This window comes from Notolabrus celidotus, chromosome 22 (genome assembly GCF_009762535.1).
Source record: "Notolabrus celidotus isolate fNotCel1 chromosome 22, fNotCel1.pri, whole genome shotgun sequence".
Lineage (NCBI taxonomy): Eukaryota > Metazoa > Chordata > Actinopteri > Labriformes > Labridae > Notolabrus > Notolabrus celidotus.
This window is the reverse complement of record NC_048293.1, coordinates 9,534,590-9,556,619: the sequence shown is the minus strand read 5'-3', so window position 1 is coordinate 9,556,619 and position 22,030 is coordinate 9,534,590. Positions and strand designations below refer to the sequence as shown.

Below are 22,030 nucleotides of genomic sequence, written 5' to 3'. Positions count from 1 at the left end.
GAAACAGTCACACATCAGATCCAAAATCCCGCACATCACTGAAGTAAATGCAGACCTTCAAAATAAGAGTTATGTTTCGAATTGTCACATCATGCCATAATGTGTTTCACTGAAAAAGCTTTTATTTTGAAAGCAATTGGTAGGAACTGTAGCAATGGTCCGACTTTCCCGATTTGTACAGTTTTAACTTAAATGTTGGATGTAAATTTTGGTTTGCTTGCGATATTTAAACACGACCTAATAAAGAAACACTTTTGTACTCTAAGCGAAGTCGTACGGTTTTCCAAACGGGTGCTTGTGTATTGGAAAAGTCAAAGCGGAACGGCAAGGAAGCCTGTTTGCCGGGGAGGAATTTACCCCGAACACAACACCACACAGGCTGATGCAAGTTGAATGAGTGAGCTGACAGTTGTGAGGGGAATACTGTAAGGTACGCTGACTACACCTTGTATTTAGTGACACATATTACAAAACTCTGTTATTACTGAATGATGTATCTGTTTTACGTTGAAACACAGCTGTGGGAGGTGAACCCAGAGGCAGTATTAGCCGATTAGCTAGCTTAATAGCTTTGTCAAGTAAACGGCAGCTGGGTTTGTTCACATATGGTATTCATCTCAACTGCAGTAGAATGTACAGTAATGCTACAGTGGGGGAAAAAAAAGCCTCAGTGACTCTATGTGACACCCTGCTAGATGTTATTCAGGTTATAAAACTTTTGTTCATGCAACATATTTGATAAGAAACCACATTTTGACATCTTTGCTGCTGTAACCTGGCCAGAGTGGAGACGATGACAGATTGTCAAGGAGAAGGGGAAGGAGCCAAGAGTCCAATGGAGCTCTACGAGAAACTGACAGCACAAGGAGACGAAGTCAGAGCCTTAAAAACAGCTAAAGCTGAGAAGGTAAGCATTTGTGTCCAACCATGTTAAATCAGTGTTTAAAATAGACTTTTCATTGTTGTTAAAATATTGGTTGTCTTAAGTCAGTGCCTTGGTGTGATGCTGAGACTAGCATCAACGTTAGTGTGTTTACAGAGGAGTTGAGCAATGTGACAATATGTACCAGAAGGCATTTAAATGTGTGTAATAACAATAGATTGCTGATGATTGCTCCCTCTGTAATAATCATTGATGCTCACACAATGAGCTGATGAGACATAGTTTGTTGTGCATTGTTTTTTTTAAAGGAACCTGGTTGTTTAAGTTTTTTAAATACATTTTTAATGATGAAGTTGTTAGCGTCACCAGCGGTGACAACGGATTGTAGTTTGGCTGCTTTTATTCGTGTGTGTTATCTGACAGAACTGTTGGTTTCCCCAGGCTGAAGTTGATGCTGCTGTCCAGATGTTACTAAGGTTGAAAGTGGACTACAAAAAGGTGACGGGCCAGGATTACAAAGCAGGCTGTCCGCCTTCAGAAAATGCTGCCGTCCCTGACAACGGGCCTGCAGCAGATGGCGCTGATGATGAAGACACAGTTGACCCATGGAATGTTGCGACCACCAATGCCAAGGGAGTGGATTACGACAAACTCATAGGCAAGATTCAAATGAGGTTTAATTTTGTTAAAGTTAATGTATGCAACATTGCATTTTAGCTTAACAGCAGCAGTATAACTTTCATTGTTTTGTTTTTAGTGAGGTTTGGCAGCAGTAAAATCGACCAGGAGTTGGTGGACAGAATAGAAAAGGTCTCTGGACAGAGGCCGCATCACTTTCTCAGAAGAGGAATCTTCTTCTCACACAGGTCAGCATTTCAGGAGCTGATAGTATTTCATCAAGCTGATTTTTCCGTTCTAATTTATGGTGCCTTCAAATGGGGTCGTGTTTACCGTTTTCATGAGAAATGGCCATATGAACGCCCCCTCTCATCATATTCACCACATCGTAAGAGTTCACGAGTCATGACGTGTCTCATGACGTCCACAGAAATGGTGGAGCCCATAGACTCAAGTTTCATGCAATTACATGAAGTTATTATGTAATGTTGGAGGACCGAAATTAGCTAATCAGCGAGAGGAAAGCTTGTACAATGTAAATTCACACGAATGGAACATGTCTACGAGTTCCATTTAAAGGCAGCATAATACTTCCTGACTCGCAGAAGTTCAGTTATTCAGCCTAAAAGAATTCCCGACCCTTTCCAGACCCAGCCGTCATCACTCTGGTGTCTTTAAAAGAAAATAGAAGGTGAAGAGGATGTAACTCACTTTCATTTTGCTGCTGTTTCTTTCAGAGACATGCATCAGGTACTGGATGCTTATGAGAAGCAAAAGTCCTTTTACCTCTATACTGGCAGAGGTCCATCCTCAGAGGCCATGCACGTCGGTCACCTTATCCCCTTCATCTTCACCAAGTGAGTACCACCTTCCTGTAGAAAAAAAGAAGAAGCTGTTGTGAGATTAAAGTGATTAAACATATGTTCCAGATCTTTTGCACATACTGCAGACAATACCTACTTTGAACGTAGGGTTAAACTTCACTCTCTGTTGCAGATGGTTGCAGGATGTATTTGACATCCCTCTGGTGATCCAGTTGACTGATGATGAGAAGTACCTGTGGAAGGATCTAACTCTGGAAGAGTGCCACCGCTTTGCTGTGGAAAATGCCAGAGACATCATTGCATGTGGCTTTGATGTCAACAAGACCTTCATTTTTTCTGACCTGGACTACATGGGGTAAAATATAGCTATGGAAATAATATTTATAATTACATAAGCTATTTTATTTTTTCAATAACATAGATGTCAATCTGCATGCAGTTTTTGAAATTCCAGTCAAGATTTGTTTTGTTTAATGTGGTTAATATATTTTTTCTCTGCAGTGCATGCCCTGAATTTTACAGGAATGTGGTGAAGGTCCAGAAGCATGTGACTTTTAACCAAGTCAAAGGCATCTTTGGCTTTACAGACAGTGACTGCATTGGTAAGATAACATAAAAACCTTTTAGTACTAAAAGACATTCTTTGAGTAATCATTACATTTTATTTGTACTGCTTCAGAAAGGAGAATAGATATGTGTTAAATGGACAATCCAGTTTTTTTTCTTGCATTGATTCATAAAGGTTGCTAAATAGTGTGTTCTTTAAGATACTTTATTATTTTCATCTCAAGGAAAGATCAGCTTCCCAGCCATCCAGGCAGCCCCATCCTTCAGTAACTCTTTCCCACAGATCTTTGGAAGCAGAAAAGACATACAGTGTCTCATCCCATGTGCCATAGACCAGGTGAGGACAGAATTGATATAATGGATGAAAAAGTTGCATATTCACCAAGGTTATGTATTTAAGTGAAATGTATCTATGTCTATTTTCTCACTCATCCAGGACCCCTACTTCAGAATGACCCGTGATGTTGCTCCAAGGATCGGCTACACCAAACCAGCCCTGCTGCACTCAACCTTCTTCCCTGCCCTGCAGGGGGCACAGACAAAAATGAGTGCCAGTGATGCCAACTCCTCTATTTTCCTCACTGACACACCAAAGCAAATTAAAAACAAGGTGCAGATATAAGCTATCAGCCATTTATAGTCACATTTGTATTCTTTGTGAATGCTTGCTGACTGGTCTGACCTCTGTAATCGTACTCACAGATCAACAAACATGCATTCTCGGGAGGAAAAGACACAGTGGAGGAGCACAGACAGTTTGGTGGAAACCCAGATGTGGATGTGTCCTTTATGTACTTGACCTTCTTCCTGGAGGATGATGAACAGCTGGAGAAGATCAAACAGGTGAGGGCATAAAGGACAAAAATAACTGCTAATTAAACTTTTTTTTTTCATCAATCTCTTGCTGATTTGCCTTTTCTGCTTTCTGTATCTTTCCACAAACCCCTCTTTTGCACTCTCCATCCTCCTTGTCAACTTTCAATCCACATCCCCTGATTTTGTATCTTCTCTTCAGGACTATGCAAGTGGAGCTCTTCTCACGGGGGAACTGAAGAAAACTTTGATTGAGACTCTGCAGCCAATGATAGCCAAACACCAAGAGCGACGCAAACAAGTCTCAGATGAGACAGTTCAGCAGTTCATGACACCCAGGCCTTTAAATTTTAACTTGTAGCCCAACTGAACGGTTAAGATGTCATGGTTAATTAAGTCACTAATGTCAGTACGAGAAAGAAATTATTGATCAAGCTTTTTCCATTTAAAATGGTTAACTTGTAATGTGAACAGGACATTTTGTAATACAGATCGCATCAGGGCTGGGTATAACTGAAATACAAATGTATGGAACGATAATTTACTCCTCTGTGTTAAGCATGGCATTGTCCACGCCTTCATGTTAATTGTAAGCATCATACTGCACCAAATGTCCACATTTATCTTCATGAAATGTATGTGTGGACAGCTCTGCTGCAACGTCATGTGCATTCTACTCTTCACCCTGAAATCAGTTCATTGACAATTAAAGATGAGTACAAATGTAAGTGGTTGCAAAATATGCTTAGTAACCATTCATAAAAAACTACAGATTGATTATGAAATGTATATTAAGAAATGTTTTGTCATGTTAATCCACCATGAGCATTGCACCTCGCAGTATTTAGCTAGTTACAGCGGCAAGAAAAAACTTCCTTTTAACAGGCAGAAACCTCAAGCAGAACCAGACTCATGTTAGACAGCCATTTGCCTCGCCCAGTTGGGGTTGGAAAGAAAGAAAGGGGAGATTAATAGAGAGAAAGATGATAGTGATGAGATGCATAGAACTAGTAGGAGCAGTAGTAGCTGTTGCCCCTGGAGTCCGGCACATCTGTAGCAGCTGGAGTCTGGAACGTCTACAGTAGCAGGCCGTCTATGGCAGCTACTCAGAAACCTACAAGACAGTGGAGCTCAGGGACTCCAGGAAGGTCTATGGTTAGTAACTTTAATGGGACAGTGAGGCTTAAAGTAAGTGATGGGGAGAAGGGTGAGATAGAATCCCAGAGCCTACAGCTCAAACAATGTAAAAATATGTACCTGTAGTCCAGGGTGAAGTTTCAAGTCTAAAGTCAACACAGTCCTCTACCAGGAGATTTTAGAGGCAGGACTCAGCACTTGCCCACAGCGCAAAAAGTCCTACTAAATGGTTTGCTGACCATGATATGTCTTTGGTCAGCAATCCCTCCTGAACCCAAACCTCATACATATATATATAGAGAGAGAGAGTCTGTGGGATATTGTCAAGAGGACAATAACACCTTAGGAGTGCTATAGGCTCTGCGCCACATTGATGCAGTAATTACTGTTAAAGGAGTCCTCACAAAGAATTTAGTGTAGAAATGTACGTTTTAGAAGCAAGGCTTTGTGTTTTGAATCGGTTGTTTTTTATCGATCTTAGGAAATATTCAACAATACTAGATGCTGGATTTCTGATTTTCATGAGCTATAAGCCATAGTCATCAAACCTGAAAAAAGTTTGATATATTAAACTTTACATGTAAGGAAAAAGATAATATATGAAAGTTTAACTTTTGAATTAAATAAGAAAAATACACATTTTCATGATATTCTAATTTATCGAGAGGAGGGGTAACTTTTGCACTTTCTGTAGTGTTCTGACAACTCAAAGCGCTTTCACATTACATGTTACATTAACCTTCCACACATTCACATCATACACTGATAGCTGAGGCTTCTGTGTAAAGCCAACACTGCTGGATCAGCAAAGTGTTTTGCTAGAGGACACTTCAGTGTGTGGACAACTGGAGATTATACCCCCAACTCTCCAATTGACAGATGACTAACTCTTATCACTGACCCTCAGCTGTCCCAAAAGAAGGAATATGGTCAATAAAACCACAATTAAATCAATTTAAACTGATACCAGATAGGCTGTGATTAATGTGCTCTTATCATTACATGAAAAAGTAAAAACATTTAAGGAGTAAGATTTTAACCCAGATGTCCTCTTCCTCGTGTTAAAGAGACACTTATAATCTTATAATCTGGTTATAATCTGAAACAGACCCGTAACTTAATAGGTGCACCATCACCATGTCATTTGGGAACATAAAACCTGAGAAAATAAAAAAGTGTGCTTTACTATAATACTAGGTAGACTTCAATATAAACCCAAACAGCATTGTATTTAAAGGTTATTCTGTAAATACAAACAAAATATGAGTTTGCAAATGTGCTGCCTTTTTTTAATGAAACAAAAAGACCAATAACAGTGTTTCAACCTGATGCGAACATTTTAAATAATCTCAACATTTTGAAGTCTCTCTCTTGTGCATATCTTTAAATCAAGTTGTTGGTCTAAGTGAAAAGGTGCATTTGAAATAAAGTGGAGTAGGGTCAAAGGTAGCAAGTGTAAATACTTAAAAGTCACAGAACTGCTGAGCACAGTAGTTGAGTAATGTTGCTGTCAATCATTCCACCCCAGCTGGTAAGTGGTGATGTGTTCTACACTTGGCCCAATATCCTGTCTTCCCAATAATCACCCTGTCAAAGTACCCTAGTTGGACACTGATAGCTGCGGATGACAGGCACCATGATAACACTGTTGATTTTAACTGTGAGCAAATGTGAATTTGAAAGTGTCCTCTGCTGCTCCACCCAGCAGCAGCCAATGAATGTGAGGGGCGGACAGCAGCCACTAGGGGAGTTGTCTCCTGCCAGGTAATCCTATTGGGCTGCTTTTTAAAAGAGCAAACACGCGTCTTCTTCTCTCCTTCACTGAACCCCCGCCTCCTCCCGTGATACAGAAATAGCAAAGGTTTGGCAGAAAGACCACTTCTAGTTGTGAGAGTGAGGACACATCAGCACATTTTATCTGTCATAGTTTCAGCCGCTTCCAAGGAAAGAGAGACCGCGGTATTGGTTGGCATTGGCAAGAGGAGAGCGTTATCTAACAGCTCAGCATCTGTAACGTCCAGGAAAAAAGTGGTAGTCTGCCTGGGTTGACACCAAGCCTGAACTTGTAAATACCTAAGTTCAGAGACATCCCTGGACAATATTTACAACACTGAACATACCAAAGGCTTGTGAACTACATCTGCCACCAAGTTAGCTTGACAAGTCCAAACGTTACACCTTTTAGGGAATGGCATTGGACTTCGCTGCGGGCTGCATAGGAGGTAAGTAGTGAATGAAAATTGATGTTACTTAGCCACGTTAGCAGGGTTAACAAGTTGAAGCTAACGACTAGCATTAGCTTTAGCCAGCACCAGAGTTTTTGTCCCCCGTCGTCAAGCAACGAGGGGACAGCTCGAGCTGCAGAGTTGTGGATTATGTTTAGCTGCCACGTCTGAGAAACATGATTTGCATCAAAGTATGAAAGACTGCGGACTCAAAATTCAAGTTATTGCATGTTTTTTTGATACACGTAGCATAAGTTGTGTGGAAATACCGGATGTAACTTAACATTAGTGATGCTACATTCCATACATGTGCCTCATTCAGATCCAGGGAGTGGTGTTTATATCTTGTGTTTTTTCTGAGATGTATGTATGGGAAACACAAAATGAATGGGAACCAGGTTTGATTTAATTTGGCTAACCTCATAAGGAAACTGAAAGTTTCATTACAAAGCATCAAAACAGGATGTGTTATTATCTCTTTCGCATGATTTTTATCACACAGTTCCCCTAGTTCTATATTGTGAATCAACCAACATCATTTCTGGTTAGGGAGTAAGCCTGAAGATATAAACTAAAGTTAACAATGCTTACAAACTTTGAATGGAGGTAGTAGAGCCTCACCTTAAACCTTTGGGAATTTTGGCAGCTGTTTGGGCTTTGCCTTTGCCCAAGGCCAGATCCTCCCAAAGTTGAGCTGTTTAAGGGCCTCAGACGCTCACTTTACTCCAATCCAATCCTTCCAATCCACTTTATTTATAAAGCACATTTTAAAAAAACAATCAAGTTTAGCAAAGTGTTGCACAGTCAGGTAAAAGAAGTTAAAACACACAGAACATAAAACACTATCAGAAAATAAAATAGAATAAAGTAAGAGAATAATGATAAAACCACAGTCTGTGGATAAAACAAATAAAACAATTTAAATAAAACTCCAATAAAAGAACAGACAGGGACAGAGACCACACAACTCTCATGCTGCGTTAAAAGCCAAGGAGTAAAAATATGTTTTAAGATGGGATTTACTGCACAGAGTCTGTGCTGCAGGTACTTTAGACTAATTTTAAAATAAATTGTTCCTAGATGCAAAAATGTAGCATTATTTGTTATAACTTCCATGTTTTTATTCCCCTATAACAGTGGTTCCCAAAGTGGGGAGGACCCCAGGGGAGTCGTGAGAGAATTATCTAAAATTGCATATTTTAGCATTGTTGTAATCATAAATAAAATAATTGTAGCTACATTTCAGATGGAACCATGTAAACAAAAAAATCATCAATTTTATTCTTTAATTTGTTGCCACATGACCCCTGAGGAAATGATACTTCTTGTAGCCTTTTTGAAATTACAAAGACATATGTACACAATATATAAATATGCAACATTTAACCATTTAATGGCGGTCTCAAGTCTCTGGCACTGTAAATTTGGGGGTCACAGACTAAAATGTTTGAGAACTCCTGCCCTATAACCACTCCAGACACTGCTGCAGACTATTTTGTTAACAATATCGGATCTACAAGTGAACATATGCTTTAAAGTGCTACAACACAACATTTTATTGTAAAGCTTTTTGGTGCACCGCTGTTTTCACCTCACATTAATATATAAGTAATACCATATAACACACTTGAAGGAAAGGTTTTTAATTTTTGATAATCGTATAGTATTTGGTTGTTTTCCTTAGTGCCTCTTTATACAAATTTTGTCCTGAACATGTGGCCTAGTTGTGTTCCATTTCTACATTGGCTAAGAGGTGAGGATACGACATTACTGTGGTACTATAGATTCGTTGTTCATTGGCACAAGTCAAGGACAGGCCACTGCTAAGCTTTCGTCACTGGGTACAGTGCAGTGACCAGCTGATCAGTCTCAGGGGGACAGGCTGTTTGCTTTTCCCACATGAGATGAGCAGCTTGATCATAGACCGCATTCCTCCCCCAAATAAAACTGATCAATCAATAACGAGGCTGCAGTACATTCATACTGTATAGCTTTGGATCTATATTGTTATATTGATGTTTTCTGATATCAGTTGTCTTTTCCTTTTTCAGGTGCTGCTGGTGTTTTGGTCGGTCATCCTTTTGACACTGTGAAGGTGGGTGTCAGTTCCGTCCTGTTTGTTTTACTTATGTTAGGCAATGAAGTGATCCTGCATTTGACTATTACACTGTTGCAATTCAGATGTTTGTTGGCTGTCTGAGTTTAAATCCAGACAAGATTAAGTTACAACATAAGTGAGCAACAGTAATGGGCCATTATAACACTGTAGTGATATCATTGTGTAAAAGAAATCACTGCTGAGGATGTATAATTTATAATAACTTATGCAGATGACGTTTTCTGTGGTACTTCAATTTCCAAAAAACAAGTGGTGCATTTACTTCCTTTTTTAAATTCAGGGAAATTTTCATTCATTGAAAGCTATTTCAGGGTATTGGTTTCAGTTGCGTATGGTTCTTGCTGAATAACTCTTTTACTGTCATCATAGGAAGTTAACTAACACTAAAGTTACTAACCTCTTTATCCAGCATGTATTTTTGTTAAAACAACTCAAAAAATGAAAAATTAGTGAAAGGTAAGAGTTTATGACTTATTTAGATACCTTTAACTTGAATCTACAAAGTCTTCATATGAGGCTGCTAGCCTTTTAAGAGTGCATTCCTAAACCCTTTACTTTGCTTGTTTGAAAGGCATGGTAGTTAAAAATAGCACTCAATTGTTTGAAATTACAGCCTACACCAACATAAACACAGAGATGGTAAATGGTTTGGTTTTAGCTCTTTTATACCTTGCTTTTAATGTCATTTCTCCCTGAGCTGGTGCCTGGGGGAGAGCTGTCTTTAACAGCAGCAGTGTCACTGTGTTGTAGATGAGAGAGAGAAATAAACAACCTCTCCATGGAAATGTGACTTAGTAAGTATGGTCAAGGTCTTTTTTTTCCCCTCCCATCTCACCTAATATCTTGTCTTGAGCATTAGAAACATAAAGCACAGTTTTTTTGTGTATGGCTCTACTCTCTTTTAATTTCCTCTCCCTTATATTGCACCCTTTAGCATCCTTATTTTACCCTGAAAAGAACCATTTCAAAGCACTGTTGCCTGCTTCTTTCATTCAAACCTGTATTATTTAATGTGGTTTGTCGTCTTGTGTCTCTTGTTGGCTTCAGGACTCTGTCCCCGGACTTTAAAACAAGTTCTTTCAATTACAGGTGAGACTTCAAGTTCAGAATGTGGACAGACCGTTGTACCGTGGGACGTATCACTGCTTCCAGTCAATCATACGCCAAGAGTCGGTAAGATATTGTTTTTCCTTCATATTTCTTTACTTATTTTTAAATCAAATCATTCACAAAACAAGTCATCAGGGCTGTTATGTAACATGTGTAGCGTCACCATGTGCTCCTGCTTTCTACGCCAATGACGGGCATGGCCAGTACTCTTATTAAAGTGTCCTGTTACAGCCATATCTCAAAATACAGGCATCAGCCAGAGGGTCCCTAACATGGGGTGTTGGGAGTGTGTGTCTGCGTGTGTGTGTAAACCAGCTTTAGAGAGGACCCTGTTTCTGCACAGGCTAAATAAAGCTTTGGACATAGTGCCATGTGATCTAGGCTTGGTCTCGGTAGAGTTCTAATGTTTCACATGACGATATATGGATTGTATTTCTTTTGCAATAAAATATTAAATTTGTTTTGACAGCTTAATTTGAAAGTTAACAGTTTGATGAGCTATAAATCAGCATGTATGTGGCAAGATCAATATTGGCTCATTTTATTGTTAAAGTTTAAAGGCAGCAGCTTGCCAGAGTAGAGTATTCAGTGGCATACTCAGGCTGTTTGAGGGGCAGGGGCAAAAACCTTAAAAAAGAGGCACCTTCTTTCAAAACCCTGGTTCTCACAGCTTGGTGTTAATTTAAATGTACTGATGCAACAGTAACATCATTTACATAACATAATTGATTACAAAGGCAACCAGAGGGCAATTTTTTTTTTACCATTAAATTCATGTTTCATGAAGGGCACTTTTTTACCTTTCATAAATTTGTGGGGCATCCAGAGGGCACTCTTTATGTTGAATACATTTGTGGGGCATCCAGAGGCCACTTTTTTTTTTTTTTACATTACATACATTTTAGAGGCATCCAGAGGGCACTATTTTATCCTTCACAAATTTGAGGGGCATTCAGAGGGCACTTTTTGTGTTTTATACATTAGGGGGTTTCAAAAAGGCACTTTTTTACGTTTTAAACATTTGAGGGAGATATATTTGATTCTACATGTTTGATTAGTAACTGTTTAGTAACCCTTCAGCATTCCAGAGTGGCTCCTGCGATAGCCTCAAGGCTTTTAAACTCATAAAATGCTGTTTTAATTTGCAACTCGCTCAGTGAGCAATGAACTTTGATTTTTTTTTTTAGCAAAGAAACATGAAGCACATCAGAGAAAGCCAGATACCAAACACAACTAGTGTCATTACCAGGAAATTTAAAGCTGAAAATATGTGATACATTTTTTATATTAAATAGATTGCATCCTGTAACATCATCCAGTCATCTATCAACAGAATAATAAATAGTCCCTCCAATAGGGTCGTTGTTATAGCACAGCTCCTGCGCTATCTTCACTTATCTTATTGATAGGCTTCACAAACTGGTTTCCTCTGCTACAGTATCAGCAGTAAGAGTGCTTTCATTAGTCTTCTGACTGATCAAAGCACTTTTACATTACATTACATGTCAGGTTAAGGGTAGGTAAAATAATGCAACAAAGCAATTCAATAATTACAGCAATACGTCTTTTTTTTTTTTTTTTTTTTAAGGATTAATTACTTCAGTGCCCAGGTTTTGTACTTATCACCCATACTTGATTCTGATTGGTCAAAACTTCTAAGGATCAGATCATACAGATCATGTCAAATCAGTTCATGGAAAGGAGATCATGATACTTATTAAGTTGTGATTTCACATCTTCCTGTTTACTGTGGCAAAAAAAATTTTGTTTCCAACGGCCTAGGTAAACAACATAGGACATTTTTAATATTACTGTTTATTTGGATAGCATACAACTTTAGATTAGTGGTTAATGTCTGACCGGTCAACAGCAGAGAAGCAAGGATTCTTAAAACACGGAAAGATCCGAGTGACAGATGTCGACCAAATTATAGAAAATTATAGACCACAACTGCTTCTCTCGTGTTGGGGTCTTGTCTCAGCCTGTTGGATATCTATTTCACAAAACCACAAGCTAAGTCTTCATTATCCCTTCCATATTAGATTGCGAATGGTCATAAATGTTCCTCTCTTAACTGTAGAGCTTCATAGAGATCTCAATGTAAAGCAGTGTTTCCTTGTCTAAGTAACCTGTCTCTGTCTCTGCAGATGCTTGGTCTATACAAAGGCATCGGCTCTCCAATGATGGGCCTGACCTTCATCAATGCCATCGTTTTTGGCGTTCAGGGCAACGCCATGCGCAAACTCGGCGTTGACACGCCTCTGAACCAGTTCCTGGCTGGAGCTTCCGCTGGAGCCATACAGTGTGTCATCTGCTGCCCGATGGAGCTCGCCAAGACACGTATGCAGCTGCAGGGGACTGGGGAGAAGAAGTCCAAGAGGAAACTGTACAAGAACTCCCTGGACTGTCTGGTGAGGATCTACAATAAGGAGGGAATCCGAGGCATCAATCGCGGGATGGTGACCACCCTTCTGCGTGAGACGCCTGGTTTCGGTGTGTATTTTCTCACTTATGATGTGCTGACACGGTACCTCGGCTGTGAGCCAGAAGACCCCTATATGATCCCCAAGCTGTTGTTTGCTGGTGGGATGTCGGGAATCGCTTCCTGGATCTCCACCTATCCTGTGGATGTGATCAAGTCGCGTTTACAAGCAGACGGGGTCGGGGGAGTCAACAAGTACAGCGGCATCATGGACTGTGTCAGGCAAAGCTTAAAGAAGGAAGGGTGGCGGGTGTTCTCGCGTGGACTCACCTCCACGTTGCTGCGAGCATTTCCAGTGAATGCGACCACATTCGCTACAGTGACTCTGTTTTTGTTGTACATGCGAGAGGGAGAAGAGTGTAGCATCCAGGACCCTGAGCCGCAGTCCGTCCAGCTGCAGGCGCTGCAGACACAGACGCAGCCGCTTGTGCAGCAGTGAGCGTTACTACCGTCATCAGATGGAATTTGCAGCTTCATGCAGGTCTGTGATCTGTTAACTGGTGTCTATTATCAGAAAGGTGAACTGATCCCAGGTAAGCATGTGCCCACAAAGCTTCAGCAAAGTCACCACATGTTGTATTTAAATAATATATATTTTAAGATAAAAGCTGCACTTGTATATATGGTCTATTTTTAAAAGTCTTTGGTTTTATCTACTTGTTTTTGAGTTTTAATTAATTTAGGAGGCTTGACGGTTATGGGGGTTACTGTATTGTGATGTACAGTGATTGTTACATGTCAATGAAACACTTTGTCTTTAATGTTCAGGTTTTAAAGAAGCATGTTTTGGAATTCATGTCTCCACAATTAAACATTCACAACCAGTAATTGATTACAAAGACAATGCTTGCTGCAAGTAGCCACGGTGATATAAATGTTGTTTAAATAACTAATTAATTTGAAGATGTTTGCCAGAGTGCAGAATGTAGGTTAATGTACGGGTTACAAATACAAAGGAAACATGTACATTTACACACTGTTATTTTTTTTAACCTGTTTTAGGTTACAACTGTGTATAACAAATGTTACAAAGGGAAGCTTCTGGATTTGTATGTTGCAAATGCTGTCTAAATTTTAATCATAGGGAGGTTGCGACTTTTGTTTCAGTCCTTGGTCTCCTTTAAGATCCTTTTTGGATCATTTTTAAAGGTGTACATTGTTGTTTGAAACCAAACCTTGTGAGTTTGTTTGTTTGGTAGTTTGTTCGGACATTGGTCAGTGTCAAGAGAGCACCTTATGGTATGATATTTAAGCACTTACACAGATAAGACAAGTTTAACAATCAAAGTTTTCACTTAAAATAGATTTTATATTTACCACTTATGTAAGGATGTACTCAATGTTACAAGTGGGATTTATTTTTTTAAACAAAAATGTGATTTTTAAACATTCTTTGCCTAGAATCACAAAATAAAACTCCTTTTGTAGCAGCTATCTATGTACAACCTGTTAGCGCAAATAAAACAATAAAACAACCAGTTGTCAGTTACCCCCACATAGGGCTGGGCGATAAATCGATAACGATAATTATCGTGATAGAATTTTCTTAATATAAATATAACAAATGTTCGATAAAAATTCAATATATTAAGCCTGTAATTGCACCCCCCAACCACTGGAGAGGGAGGGTGCGCAAACGTGCCTTTAAACACTAGATGCCACCCAACAGTAAACAGTAGGAGAAGGCATTGAACAGCCAATCATGTCGCAGGGTAAGAGGCAGGCCTTAACCAAAAGCAATCTTAAAGGGGAGTGGACTATTCAAAACACTACCCTTCTAAACTGATACAAAGTAAACAATTTGATATATCTTGATGTTGAATTTACATGAAATTATGCAAATGATCTGAAAGAAATACAAATCTACAAACTAAAACTTTGCAAAAATCTCATCTTACACAAAAGACCTGCTTTCTGTCAGCACCGTAAAAAATGATGGATTCAAGAAGTTTATCAGAGTTCTAAATTCCAGATACAAGCTAACAGACTGCTTTCTTCATCTTTCACTGAAGACCAAAAATCTGCCATTAAATTTAAATGAAATAATGATTTTATATTTATCGTGATAATTATCTATATTGACTGATGTGAACATTTTTATTGTGAAAACATCTTTTTCAATATCGCCCAGCTCTACCCCCACATGGATTTTAAAAAGTAATATAGAAGTTACATTCAGCTTTTAAGCTTAAAACACCTGAGGTGCTGTGTATTTTTATGCTACCATTTCACACTGTTTCCTGTTTTGGAAAAACAAGGAAATACTCTGCTAATAACCAAATTTGGAATCTCATGCATAGAAAGGGAATTACAATATTAACAACAAAGTTTGCAGGTTTCAAATGTGGACTTTAAAACTGCAAACAAAACTTAGTGATTGCACAAAACTTCATGTGTAGCACATAACTCAAGGGTCCTTGTAATCAGTGAAGCTCTTTCTTTCATCGTCATGTCTGTGTCTGCAGTCATGAACTAATGCTGCTGTTACTTCTCTGCAGGGCTGCAGATTTGAAACTGCCAAAGATGTAATAATATACGTCTGTGAATGTTTTGGTGTTTTTTTAATGTCATACTCTAAGTAAAAGGTTTGGAATATCTATAGATTCACTGTAAATACATCTCTCTGTTTTACTGCTCCACCATTGGTTTTGTCTTGTACATGTGTCTGACTGTGTTGGTGGAGGTTACATCTTGAAAAGAGCTACTTTTACTGTCCTACAGTGCCTCTGTTTTCTGCACTTGTTTGTGTACATTATCTATCCCCAAAGCAGCATGCACTCTATGTAGTGTTTTGAGAGAATGATGAAATAAAAGCCACTTTTTTCTCATGTTTGTTTGTTTTTACTGCTGTTACCTCAATGTTTTAGTTCTAGGACAAAACACAACCTCTAACAGGAGAAACAGAGAATACATTAGTGTACAATATTATATTAGTATTTTTTAACTGAGATTAAATATATTTTTTTTTAATCAATCAATGCAACAAGACACTTTTGCAAACATAGCAGGTCTAGACCATACTCAACAAGACCCAACATCAAGACAGGATAAGATCCAGTCCCCTGTTACTGACAGGACTCGATCTTATCTCATCTTAATCCACCATGAGCATAGCATCTTGCAGTATTTAGCTAGTTACAGCGGCAAGGAAAATGTACTTAAACAGGCAGAAAACTCAAGCAGAGCTAGAATCATGTTAGACAGCCATCTGCCTCGACTGAATTGGGGTTGGAAAGAGGGATAGAGGAGGGATCCTTTCTGTTTACTTGATAAGTTTCAGGTATGACAGACTAACCTCTGGTTGTAACCCATGAGCACAGCAGGTGTTCACATACAAATGGGGCTTGTAGCAGATTGCTCCAAGATACAGAAGTACACTCCGACATAAGTATTCAAAATTAGAAGTTTTTTTTATTTATTTATTTATTGAGGAAAATATTTCCATATGTGTCTCTTTAAGAGTAGGACTGTAAACAATATTCATTATTATAGAAACAATAAGTTACTCAGTTGACAATCAAATATTGATTCAATACAACAGTCTGACACGATGTGTAACGGAAAACACGTCTCAGCCAAATGCTTAAAAAGAAATACTGAATAAAACAATAAGTTTGCCTTATTTCTAGAAATCTGTGGTATTGCATGACATGAATGGAGCCGAGTTGTATTCCCTTATTGTGCAAGGAGGCGGAACCAGTGTCCTGAGGCTCTTACTGGTAGAAGAGTAGAAGAAGGAGGTAGGGGTGTGTCAGTAAGAAGTCCTTAAATGTTTACCTCCTACCCTGCTAGCTGTTTTTTCCTGTTTTTAATGTGCTCAAGAGGAAAGAGTCGCAGGAGTAGCGCAGGAAGCGGTAGACCTCCTCAGCTCTAGACTGACTCATACAGCCACCCTTCTGTATGGCTTCAACAGAGCTGCAGGGGGAATAAAAGGAGGTGTAAGGACATTGAAATGAAGGACAAAAGCTCGACCACATTATGTGCTCAAACACTTGTTTTACCTGTTAATGAGTTGTGCAATGGAGCTAAAGTTGTGGCTCATGCTGAGGGCGTGGGCGTAGTTGACTGAGGGCAGGCTGGAGTACAGCTGCAGGGCCTGCTGCCTGTGCTGACCTTTGACCTCCAAAGGTACAGTGATGCCCTGACCTTTACGTTGCTCCAGCCGTGCTAGATCCGCCAGCAGGCCGGCGCTCTCTTCTGGGCCACCACTCCAAAGCAAACGCACTCCTGTTCGCACCAGTGCTGTCAAAGTGCTGTCATAGTAACGGGTTCGCTGGAAGGGACGCGACGCCTCACCTGGGACGAGGAATATTATGAGAACAGAAACATTTAGTGACATCTCAAAAAGTAAAATGAAATTATCAGTGTATTTATTTGTGTACAACTCAAATCAGTAGTCGGACACAGACCTGGCTTTGTCCTATCCTTCTCCACAATCAGACAAATGCGCTCAAACGATCCCTGCAAGCTGTTCACTCTCTCAGCCAATCTCTTCCTGTGCTGCATCGAGCCCAAATCTGATTGGCTGTGCCTCTCTGCAGCCATGCGGTTGCTGACGATGAAGTAGCTGCCATCCAGCGAGCAGATGTGAACGGTGGCTGAGTGGCGCTGGCGGAGGCACGCCATTAGCTCCACTCCACTGCTGATGCAGCGACTGTCAGCCAGGATGTTAACCGGCCCTGATGGAGCAGGAGACTCACTGACTGCTGCTTCCTGGGCAGTGGAAGGCTGAGGCATAGAGGTGGTAGGGAGGGCCTAAACACAGGAAAACAATAATATCAATAAAATCCTAATCAAATTTTACTCGTTTGTGGACGCTGGTTGATGTGTCTCTTCCTATTACTTTCACAAATTGGTAGGCTTTTTCATACCCCTGATTGTTTCTTAGAGAGTAATGGCAAATCTGGCTCTGCAAAGTCCAGTTCATCAGAGACCATATGCTGGTTTTCAAACCTCTGGCGACACCTGCAGGAGAAAGAAAACAATGCTTTAGTGCAGCTATTCTTAAATCGAAGAGTGCAGCCACCCAATTAAAAACCTATAAATATTCCAGGGACCACCCAATCCTCAAATCACACAACTCTGATCAACAAATATTCCCAATTTTACAACTGATACTATGACAATTGGGGAGGAGGTGAGTTCTTGTCCTGGCTCTGCCATCTCAATCCTCTTTCTATCATTTCTCCACAGACTGCTCTCTGTTTTCTCTCACCTCTTCCTTCATGAAAATGGGAGAGTAGGCAAAGGCAGAGTGTACAGCAAAGCCCTAGCACACCTGTTGTCTTTTTAACACCTCTCTATGTTATTCTCTTATAACCTTTACTTCATGAGTGAGTATGATGGATGGTAAAAACTAGTAGAGTTGCACAATTCCGTGAATTTTCAATGGTGGAAACTTTCAATGGGAATTTATGTGAATAAACGGGAATAAACCAGGAATTTACTAAATTGAAGGTTGGCTCTTAATATGGAACTTAAATATAGTTGGTGAAATATATATTTTAGTATAATCCTCACTAAAATAACCAGATTTCATGCAAGTACAGTTGAATATCTATGCTATTCTTCAATCACATGCACATAGCACACTGCTTACTGCAGGGCTATAGAGACCACGCCCTCTACATGCACTGTACGTTCCTCAATCACATGCACACATAATTTCTAGAACCCTGGACCACACTTTTCAGCCCAAGAGCACAAGACTATTGAAGCCACACATTTGAGTCTGTGGTCTACACAAAGTGAAGTAAGTTTGGATGATATTATGTGGTAATATATTTAACAAATTTGATGTATGGTAATAATGTTTAACTTACAATTATCAAATGTAATTGTATTATTTTGGACGGATGTCTGCTTATATCAAAACAAATATTTATGCTTGGATATGATACAATGCCATTAAATTACCCTCAATTCCAAGTTAATTCTCATTAACTCCCATAAATTCCCATAATGCCCATGGAAAGTTTACAATGTGGAATATTACCAAAATTCCCCAGCTTAACTTCCCATGGAAATTTACTGGACATTTTCCACCCCTTTGGAACCCTATGAACTAGCATGGAGGGGGGGATTTATGGATGCCAGAGCTATCTATCAAGCCTCCCCAAGGTGTCATGGAAGTGAGGTGCCTACTCAATAAACCCATTGTATCGGTTCTTGCTGTCAATCAGGTTCCACAGCTGGGTTGTGGTGGGCCATTAGGGGTTATGTGGTATCATCATTGTCAATACCTGACACTAACAGTGCCTGGGTGAATGATGAATTGGAAGGTGGCAATGCTGTTTGGGTTACGGTTGCCTTGATAAGGCAAAAGTTCTCTCTGTCTCTCTCTCTGTCTCTCTCTCTCTCTCTGTCTCTGTCTCTGTCTCTCTCTCTCTCTTTCTCTCTCTCTCTCTCTCTCTCTCTCTCTCTCTCTCTCTCTCTCTCTCTCTCTCTCTCTCTCTCTCTCTCTCTCTCTCTCTCTCTCTCTCTCTCTCTCTCTCTCTCTCTCTCTCTCTCTCTCTCTCTCTCTCTCTCTCTCTCTCTCAATTCAATTCAATTCAATTCAAAGGGCTTTATTAGCATGGAAAACATACGTAATCATTGCTAAAGCTTAAAAAGAAATAAAACACAAAATGACAAACAATTACAGAATAATAAGATTAAATGTTAAACTAACAGAGCTGTATAGAAGAAAGAAAATATATGAATAATAATGATAATAAAAATAAAAATAACAATAATAATACTAACAACAACAAAAAATAATAATTACAACAGTAGTACTAATAACAACAATAATAATAATAATAATAATAATAATAATAATAATTTCATTTATCTTTAACAGATGACTATAGATTATTTACAGAAATGTAAAATTAATTTTTTTTAAATTTCTCTCTCTCTCTCTTCTATCCCTCTTTCCCTCTCTGTCTCTCTCTCTTCTATCCCTCTTTCCAACCCCAACTCGGCCGAGGCAGATAGCCGTCTAACATGAGTCTGCTCAAGGTTTCTGTGTGTTAAAAGGAAGTTTTTCCTTTCCACTGTAACTAGATAAAATATATAAAGAAAATGACATCGAAGAGTTGCTGAATGTTTCAGACTGTGCTAACTGAAGTGTATCCTTTGATAAAGGCAGATGGCTGTCTAACATGAGTCTGGTTCTGCTCGAGGTTTCAGCCTGTTAAAGGAAGTTTTTTCCTCACTGCTGTAACTAATTAAATACTGCAAGGTGTAATGCTCATGGTGGATTAAGATGAGATAAGATTGAGTCCTGTCAGTAAGAGAGGACTGGATCCTGTCTTGATGTTGGGTCTTAATAACTTAACATAGAGTATGGTCTGGACCGGCTATGTTTGTAAAATCGTCTTGAGATAACCTTTGTTGTGATTTGGCTCTACAAATAAAGATTGATTCATTCATTGATTCTCTCTGTCACATTCTTGTGCTTATTATATACTTAAAAAAGGTGCCAATAATGCAAAAGATGATCTGCATACATAAACACCTTTTTCAAGACACAAAATGTGTGACATTTGAGAATTTTCTAATTTTCTAATAAAACTGAAGTGCCTCTATAGTCCAGACTGTTGGTATCATGGCTGCTCTAGTAGTTTGAATTTGAGTTTGGATTTATATTATTTGATTGGAATGATGCAATTTCACATTGTTCCTACAGAGAGCATAGAGCTATTGTTGCACAACAAGCTTACTGTTTTGCAAATTTTCAACTCTTTTCCCTGGTTAGGCCCCTCGATGTATGCTGAATAGTGCAGGGAAATATACAGCATTCAGTAACATAAAACTTTACAACATTATAGACATAAAGATGCAATAGAATGAATAATAATGAAATACATAAAGTCTTCGTACCAATATGATTAAGCTATTCTAAAAATAAGCTAAAATGACTGATTGTTTGTTTCTTTACCTCTCATTTTGCTCCTCCGTGGTCATGGAGCATCTCTGTGCCTTGCTCAGCTTCGAGACCTTTGATGCTATAGTTGAAGTCAAAGTAGAAGATGGGGGCTTCTGCTGCTCCAGATGTCTGCTCGGCTCTGGCTGAACCATCTTTGGCCACAAGGGGGCAGCACGATTCCCTCCTGTAACGACACTTTCCCTTCTCCCAGCTTCCTCTGCCTCATCTTCACTCGAATCCTGAACACGTATGACCCGTGAACGCTTGGGTTTGACCCCAGCTGTTTGCTGCTGGGCAGAATCAGTAGTAGTTTTGGCTCCTGCTCTGGCTTTGTGAATGAAAACTCGCCGTCTGGTGGCATACTGCCTCCGCCCGTCTACGTACGAGTCCTCAGGCATAAGTTCAACATCCTCCTCCACGTCTTCACTGCTCCTAACCTCCTCCACCTCCTCCTCCACCTCATTCCCCACTACAAAGCTGTCTTCTGCGTATGTTTCATCCAGCTCAGGAACCTTGGGTCAAAAAACATGGACTGGGGTCAATAATAATCAAACATTATAATAAAAAAACACATTTTATTTGAATTGTCCTCAGGAAAGCGGAAGCTAAATTTTCTAAAATACCTGTGAAAATATGTCCATGTTGTGATGTTTTTTGTAGGACATTTTGAACTTGCCATGGACTGTCGGGCTTCTCACTGACTTCAGGTAAACACCGCACATCTCAGAGTCTGACAGAGAGCAGACAGGTTGTTTCAATGCAACAGTTACTTTATTCAACTAACTCAGTATATTGATTGGACAAACCAAGCACCATTTAGTCCCTGGGAAAAGTGCATGTTGTCGACCACAAAGCCTTCAAGGGACTTGTTCAGTTCATCTCCGTCCTCTTCATCAGTTGACACGTCTGCACCCTCCTCCTCCCCTGACAGCTCTGCTTCTTCGTCCAGGAACTGACGCCCTTTTCTGCTCACGGCGCTCTAACAAAAAAAAAAAGAATGACTGAAAATGTCAAGTTTGACAGATGCTGAAGGTGTTTACGCGGCTGACGGATATTTATAGACCTGACATTTTTCTGTTGTTCGGAAGGGGTGTCATTTTCGGGGGGGAACATGGTCTGAAATGTGTTTTGTTTTGTTTGTGTCAAGAAGAAAGCAACCAGCCATTAAGTCTTTGTGGAAAATAAACACATTATAAATACAGAGCAACCAGAAAGAAATGACAAACCAGAGCTGTATTTGCATCTACCCAGGTGCCATTTATCCCATGTGGTGAAATGAAATAATGACAAAAAAATTACATTGTGAAGATTCAGATCACATCTGTAGACACGCACACACA

At 39.5% G+C, this 22,030-nt stretch overlaps 3 protein-coding genes across 5 annotated transcripts in view; 2 read left to right on the top strand and 1 right to left on the bottom strand.

Moving 5' to 3' along the window:
• The first annotated feature begins 155 nt into the window (after positions 1-155).
• LOC117806129 (tryptophan--tRNA ligase, cytoplasmic) lies at positions 156-4,433 on the top strand. Its single transcript, XM_034674841.1, has 11 exons — positions 156-430; positions 784-907; positions 1,325-1,541; positions 1,641-1,749; positions 2,239-2,358; positions 2,498-2,680; positions 2,827-2,927; positions 3,117-3,229; positions 3,329-3,502; positions 3,595-3,735; positions 3,908-4,433. Exons 2-11 carry the CDS (start codon positions 794-796, stop codon positions 4,064-4,066), a joined length of 1,431 nt encoding a protein of 476 aa, XP_034530732.1. The 5' UTR covers positions 156-430; positions 784-793; the 3' UTR covers positions 4,067-4,433.
• Positions 4,434-6,575: 2,142 nt separating this feature from the next.
• On the top strand, positions 6,576-15,607 carry LOC117805889 (mitochondrial basic amino acids transporter). 3 transcript variants are annotated; one of them, XM_034674491.1, is made up of 5 exons: positions 6,576-7,064; positions 9,119-9,162; positions 9,937-9,980; positions 10,276-10,359; positions 12,444-15,607. In XM_034674491.1, the coding sequence occupies exon 5, from the start codon at positions 12,444-12,446 to the stop codon at positions 13,215-13,217; it is 774 nt and encodes a 257-aa protein (XP_034530382.1). In that variant the 5' UTR covers positions 6,576-7,064; positions 9,119-9,162; positions 9,937-9,980; positions 10,276-10,359; the 3' UTR covers positions 13,218-15,607. The 3 variants fall into 3 exon arrangements, with proteins under 3 accessions (XP_034530382.1, XP_034530383.1, XP_034530381.1); XM_034674492.1 differs by having other exon boundaries at positions 9,884-9,980; XM_034674490.1 differs by lacking the exon at positions 9,937-9,980 and having other exon boundaries at positions 6,578-7,064.
• A 722-nt stretch (positions 15,608-16,329) lies between these two features.
• Positions 16,330-22,030, bottom strand: part of fancm (FA complementation group M) — a 55,966-nt gene continuing 50,265 nt past the window's right edge. The window contains 7 exon segments of the mRNA XM_034674488.1: positions 16,330-16,693; positions 16,780-17,074; positions 17,188-17,533; positions 17,650-17,743; positions 20,703-21,202; positions 21,314-21,420; positions 21,504-21,669. Of these exon segments, the coding sequence (XP_034530379.1) occupies positions 16,567-16,693; positions 16,780-17,074; positions 17,188-17,533; positions 17,650-17,743; positions 20,703-21,202; positions 21,314-21,420; positions 21,504-21,669 (1,635 nt within the window). The 3' untranslated portion in view covers positions 16,330-16,566.